General features: G+C 40.6%; 1 protein-coding gene across 1 annotated transcript; it reads left to right on the forward strand.

The window, feature by feature from the left end:
- The first annotated feature begins 1283 nt into the window (after positions 1–1283).
- LOC123047419 (probable N-acetylglucosaminyl-phosphatidylinositol de-N-acetylase) lies at positions 1284–6973 on the forward strand. Its single transcript, XM_044470968.1, has 10 exons — positions 1284–1597; positions 2732–3074; positions 3389–3459; positions 4104–4168; positions 4250–4294; positions 4381–4461; positions 4975–5042; positions 5203–5251; positions 5720–5877; positions 6685–6973. The coding sequence occupies exons 2-10, from the start codon at positions 2890–2892 to the stop codon at positions 6746–6748; spliced, it is 786 nt and encodes a 261-aa protein (XP_044326903.1). The 5' UTR covers positions 1284–1597; positions 2732–2889; the 3' UTR covers positions 6749–6973.

The raw sequence follows: 6973 nt of genomic DNA on the forward strand, positions 1-6973 counted from the left end.
ATGGGTCCTAAAGCAAATGAAATACAAAATTTTGTTCCTGGAATGTGAAGAAGGTTGGAGATAAGCCCTAGAAGGTCGACCCTGGGGGAGGAAGTGGTCACCCAGATGGTTGGTCCACATTACCCAAGCCTTGGCCACGTGGCCATGTCTTGTGAGTCCAATAGGGACTACCTCCTCTTTCTAGAGGGATGATCCTACCAGACCTTCCACTTTCGACTAGGAGAATTCATCGCCATAGTTGTCACCAATACCAATGCATCATGGAGAGCATCTCCATCCATACAATCTTCACCACCATTTCCATCTCCATCTCCAGCGTCATCCCTATGTGATTGGTATAGATTGGTCCATGTAATCGCTTCGTGGTGTTAATTGATATTTTCTACCAATATTGATGTGATTAAGATTCAGGCATCCAGACCTATTTTAAATTTCATAATTTTTTTGCAAGAGATCTCTGCAGCAACGCGTAGGGTATAATCTTGTTCTACATAGCATAAGACGTCTCTAGTAGTTCCACTGTTGATACCATAAGTGGTCTGGGATTACGTTAGAACCAATGTACCCTAAGTAATCGCCATGATATGGCTGTTTTGGGAGCACATTTTGCAATGTTCCTTTGATGTTCTCCGTGTTTCGGAGGTTCATGTTGAAAGGGTTCATGGCCGAGACGAGGTCCAATAAGAGCCTTAAGAATTGTTTATTTATTCTTTTATTAATTCTTGAAACATGTACCCATTCTCAATTTGTGTCAAAAAACAATTCAAGTACTGATGCACGACAATCATGAAACAATGCTTTGTTCAAATCCATTTGTTTGTTATTTGAAAACAAAACAATGGTACATATATGATCTCTTATGAGATCTGAATACTAAAGAAAAGAGACACACCACTACATTGGTGTCTATTTTGTGCTGATTTTTATGTGCTCCCTCCGTAAACTAATATAAGGATGGAATCCGTCCTTATATTAGTTTACGGAGGGAGTATGTATTCAAAAAAGTCTCACCACGACGGCATCACGAAACTTCGTATCGACGCACAAGCCTCTGAGCCATCGCTTCCGTCCCCTCTCCGTGTCTCTCACTTTGACGAGAGTCCATGTATATTATGCCTCGCTCATGTCCCTTGTGTATGCTTTGTGTGCCAAGTGCTCCGCGAAATTCATGTTCCAATCCCTATGGTTCAGTTTCGCAAAAAAAAAAAATCCCTATGGTTCAGAATAACCATTACAGTTTAGTTGAAAATAGTACTAGTACATCAACTAAAGATGGGAAAGGACGAAATTGCCAAAAGAACGGACGCACGGGATCCTCTCTTTCTGTTCGTCCAGAACGACGCACCGCCAGCGGGAAAAAAAAGGACGACCCACCGCACGCCCGCTCGACTGCTCCGCCGCCGGCCGGCCGTCCTCCGCCCCCTTGCAGTTCCTCCACCGAGCGAGCCGGCCCCTTCAGTCCCTCTCTTCCGCGGGGCCCCGTCGCGCCCATTCTTCTCCTCGCCGCGCCGCCGTCCGCTCGACCCCAGCTCATCCCGTCCGCGAAGGAGACAGGCAGCAGCAGCGGCCCGAATCGAGGGAGGGAGGATCCTCTCAGGTGAGCTTCTCCCTCTCAGATGTGATGCCCGTGTCTCTGGTCTTCATTTGTTCTGCGATTATTTTGGTAGTACTGTACGAACTCGCACGGGGAATGGATCTGGGATGAGGGATTTACCTGTCACAGGAGATGGGCGATGCCAAATGGATCTGGGATAGAGGGATTTTGGAATCGACAAATGTTCATGGGTGTCAAAGCCTCAAAGGAGGTTCCCAGAACCAACCGTACTGCAGAGCTTGACCGTCTCTGCAACACCAAGACAAAGTTGCCTGCCTTGTTAACATCTAGAAAGATGACAGACTACTGCCCCGAATTTGGAGGCAGCACAGCAACAATTTCCTGCATTTGTTATAACTCCAAGTAGTCTGAACAATTTTTTTTGTGAACTACGATAGATCATGAAGCTGCTGAACTTATAGCAATTGGCTTCATCTTGTTGCAGTAAACTGACAAATGGATAGTAAGGAAAAATACCATAAGAATATAACTGAAGAAATATATACTCTCTCCGATCCAGAATAAGTGTCGTGGTTTTAGTTCAGATAGCATTTTAACTGAAGAACTGGCAGAATTCTCATCAATTAAGTGCCACATTAACTTTTCATTAGTTACGTACAACATTCTCTATATGCAATACTTTTCTCTCGAGTACCAGTTCAATAACCGAACTGTAAACGGGATGGCCAACAAGTAGAATCAGCCAGCAGGCTATAATCCTGTTTCCAATCCTTGAAGAAGAAAGGGAATACAGGAAGAAGAAGGACTCATATATTTAAATGGCAGATCATGCTGTTGCACCCATGTAACAATCTGAGCAGTGGATTCAGTTATTTCATGAAAACAGATTAACATTTTTGTGCGGTCAAATCTATAGTATCCCATCTAAGTGGTGCTTTTTATAGAGGAATAAATTTTTTTGTTTTTTTTTTTCAGTCTTTCCTGGGTAGTTCAAAGTTTTGGCCAAAAGTTGAATTTTTTCACATCTGAAAATAGGGACATGTGCTGAAATTCTTTTGTTATTTTGGTCTCTTGGTCCCTGTCGTTTCTGTCATCTAGCAAAGAAATATGATCAACTGTAATCTGTGGCATTTTATCAATTGGCAAAGCTAAGTCAGTGCATTTGATCAATTGCAGAAAAGATGGGGCATTTTGGCTGCAGCAGAGAAAATATGGAGCATTTTATCAGTTAGCCTTGTTCCACCGCTGTCCATACCTGGTACGTTTTCTGCACCAAGAGGTCGTCAGAGCTGCTGCAGCAACGTAAATCCGGCGGCCGAACTCAGTGGGGATCCATGGCGTGGATCTGGATGCTCTCGGTGGCTGGAGCCGTCCTCCTGTGGGCGGTTTCCCTCGGGCGGATCCTCTCCTCCCCGACGCCCTACTCCCTGCCTCCAAACCCTCGCTTCCTGCCCCCTCTTGGCGACAGGAGGAGCAGGAACGTGCTCCTGGTGCTCGCCCACCCCGATGACGAGTCCATGTAGGTTACACCTCCACTGCTCCCCTTCCTGTATGCTCTGCATACCAGGTGCTCGATAAAATTCATGTCGCGTCAAACTCTTGTGGCAGCTGCGTAGATCATGTATGGCAGTGGGTATTAATTGACTGGAATCCAGTAGCTTGTGGAAATGATAATAATCAATGGTTTAACTCTGACTCAAAAAAACTGCGGTCCGTCCAATCCATGTGCTGCCTGAGCTTCAGTGTGGATAACTGGATATTATGTGTTTTCCCTTAGTTCTAGTTTGGTGCTTTGGTTGATATATTCTTGATGGCGATGTGTATCTAATGCAGGTTTTTCACTCCAACTATTCTTTTCCTCAAGTCAAAAGGTCACATCATTCATGTTTTGTGCATGTCTCTGGGTAAGATTGCTACCCTGGTGTTAAGTATGTCTATTTTTTTCTGTATCTTTACGTATGTCCAGGAGCAGTCATCTGCCCATCCATTTGTTTGGCCAAAATACATCATATGCATACCTGACTATTTTATATGAAAATATACTTGAACTTTACTGGATTGTTGCCGGATGTTCTGACACACCATCCACTTTTCCATCAGAAGCATATATAGGTAACCATGGCCCATTCTATCTATGTGGCAACACTTAGAAAAGGAATATTTCAGCATTGCCCGCATAACATCTTCCACAGTCCAAATTCAAAATAACATCTGTTATCCATGGACAACGGTCTATATGTGTGGTGATGATCCACTGATTATTATTGGTAAATATTCTAAACAAATCGCCAAAATATGAAGGAGGGCTTTGGGAATGTAATTTTGTTTTCTATACTACTTGATAGGTTCTGTTGACTAATGGATGACTAGAATATGCTATCTTTTATGAAGCATATAATCTTCTGCCTGGCTTACTAAAATGATAGATAAATAGCTGCACGTTTAGAAATCTGTTTCTTTGGCGTATAGTACAAATACAGAAGTACTTGTCTGCATATTAGAGTTGTGCCTAGCTAATCTTTCTGAGTGATTACTACCACTTTTACAGGCAATGCTGATGGTCTTGGAGATACTCGTCAAGAAGAACTGTACAATGCATGTGCGGCTCTTAAGGTACACGGGTTTTCCACTTGTCCATAGCGCCCTCTGGGGAAAGCTTTTGCTCAGCTCCTGACATGGCTCCCATAATTGCAGATTCCAGCTGAGCAAGTTGCAGTCTTGGACCATCAAAAGTTGCAGGTTATTTAGTTTGCACTCATTTTTCATACTCCAGATACTATTCCAAACACACATTGACAGTTGAGCATACCCAATGTATGTTGTAGGATGGGTTTCATGAGAAATGGGATCATGGACTATTAGCCGAACTTACCATGGAGCAGATCCAACTGTGGGATATCGACACAGTAATGACTTCATCTCAGTCCTCACATGAACACCTGACCATAATGTACTTCTTTTACCAGCTGTAGTACGAAGTTGTAGTGTTACGTTTTACACTGATTTTGCCAGTTCTAAACATATTTGAAACCATCGACCTGAGGGAACAGATATGAAATGTGTTGATCTGAACTAGATGTAAAATACAAAATGTTCGAGAAGTATCTAGCAGACTACCACCACATCACTACTTCTGTACTTTACTTCCCCGAATCACTGAATGTTTAAAGGAATATTCTTCACAACCTTTCACTAGTTATACTTGTTCCAGATAAAAACCAATTATCTGACACTATATTAGCTATCCCCAGTTCTAAATCTCTATGCAATTCCACGGCATACAGTTACTAAGTAGTTTACATCATACAATTGTGCGGTCAAAATGCCCTTATCTGCATTTCTTTGGACCTCTCAAACTGATTTGAATTTTTTCCCTTCTTCAATTTTACTTACTGCTGCAATATGTCATGTTGTTTTAGATTGTGACGTTTGATATCTATGGAGTATCAGGCCATCCGAATCATCGTGATGTTCATCATGGCATATGGTTAGTTAACTTCTCATTTGTTGCTACAGTTCATTAGTTTCTCACATTTGTCTTTACTTATGATTGTTTAGATTACATATATAGTGTTTATCATATTTATGGTGTACATTTTGGATCTGCTGTTCAAGAATCTAAACTGTTTTTATTTTTGTATGAACAGCAAGCTTCTTCATGAGAATCAGCGAGGAAATATTGAAGCATGGGAACTTGTAAGCTTCTTTACAGGAGCCTTGGATTACATTCTCCATGTTTTCTTATTAGATCCTTATAGTCACCTTTTTATTTTTAAGGCCTGAAAGAGTACACAAAATACTTTGTTTGTTTTCCATATGGTGTGATTAAAAGCATTTATCTTGTCAATTTCGTAGGATCAGAAAGGTAGAAACCAATAATACTATTTAATATGTTCTTTGAAAAATGATATATTGGCTGAGTGTACTTTTCTCGGTTAATTTCACTATGTTATTGTATCAAGCTAGATAACTTCCAATCGAATAACATATGACATAAGGAATAAATAATACTTGTACTCTTATGAATGGTTTTTGGACAATGCCAGTCATTTTGATGTGTGTGTTTTTTCTGTCGTTTGTATGGATGTATGTTCACAACCTCTCGTTCTTTGATAAAATTAGCGTGAGCTAACATGATTGGTGTTGGTTTCTTGGGAAATGTAGGTAAGCCTGAATATGTTCCGCAAATACAGTGGTGCAGTTGACATTTGGTTGTCATCTTTGATCTCCTCAAGTTCAAAGCAACTGATGTATTGTCTAGTTAACTGTAACCCATCCAGAACCTTTGAGGCAATGGCTGCACACAGAAGTCAGTGGGTTTGGTAAGTATAATCAGTTTTCTTTTAAATTTGACACATCATCTCATTTTCTGTTGTAAAAACTTGCACTATAACAGAATGGCAGAGGTCAATCTCATAGTCTGAACTTTGCCAAAAGTTTATTTTCAACCTTGACTCTAAAACCATTTGATTTCAAACCTTGAACTATTGAAATCATCCATTTGTCACACTCAGGTGGTTTCACTTGTGGTTTAGCGCACCGTGAATGCTATGTGTCCCCACATCACTGCCATGCCGTTGCCATGTCACCACATTCTGTTTATCCATATGTTTCTGCAAAATTTTCTTCTACATTTACCATTTGTGTGTAACTTTTTATCTGGATGTTGAGGTTTCTTTTAGACTGTTTGTTATTGTAGTGTTTGTTTGTTCGGCAGGGACGTGGTAGGCATACCACATCCACCTCAACCAAAACAGTTATCAATAGTTCGCAGGTGCAATTAACTGTTCTAGAGTTTAAGGTTGAAAAGTGCACTTTTGCCGAAGTTATCGAATCAGAAGGGTAGACATTTTTCCTTCTAGAAATGATGCTAAATTATTTCACTAGAATCTGTTGTTGAGAGCTCAATAGATTTTCATGAGGTGACACAGTTTGACCGTTAACTGGTTGTTGCCAACTTTAGCATATAATTCATGCATCTGGCAATACTTATAATCTTCCTTTTAATATGATGTTGCATCCAGCATTTAAAGACGCTACAGCGACCAATTCAAAATTCCCAATGTTAGTTTCTGTAGGACGTGCATTATGTTAATTCAAGAAAATCAATGCATTTTTTCTTTTTGCAGGTTCAGAAGATTGTTTGTTAGGCTCTCAAGTTACACATATGTAAACATGCTCCGGAAAATTTAGCATTTGATACTGAGAAGTACCGTCTTGTCGATCTAGATTGTAAATGTGCCTGATGGCTCACTTTACAAAAGCTTCCTATGATCAATGCCAGCAGTTTACGGATCATATCCTTTACTGCATAAGGAGAGTTAGTACAATTATGCTGAAACTTATAACCTCAAGTGATAGTTCTTGCTAAAAGTTATGTAAACATGCTCCGGAAAATTTAGCATTTGATACTGAGAA

Source organism: Triticum aestivum, chromosome 2B, assembly GCF_018294505.1.
Source record: "Triticum aestivum cultivar Chinese Spring chromosome 2B, IWGSC CS RefSeq v2.1, whole genome shotgun sequence".
Lineage (NCBI taxonomy): Eukaryota > Viridiplantae > Streptophyta > Magnoliopsida > Poales > Poaceae > Triticum > Triticum aestivum.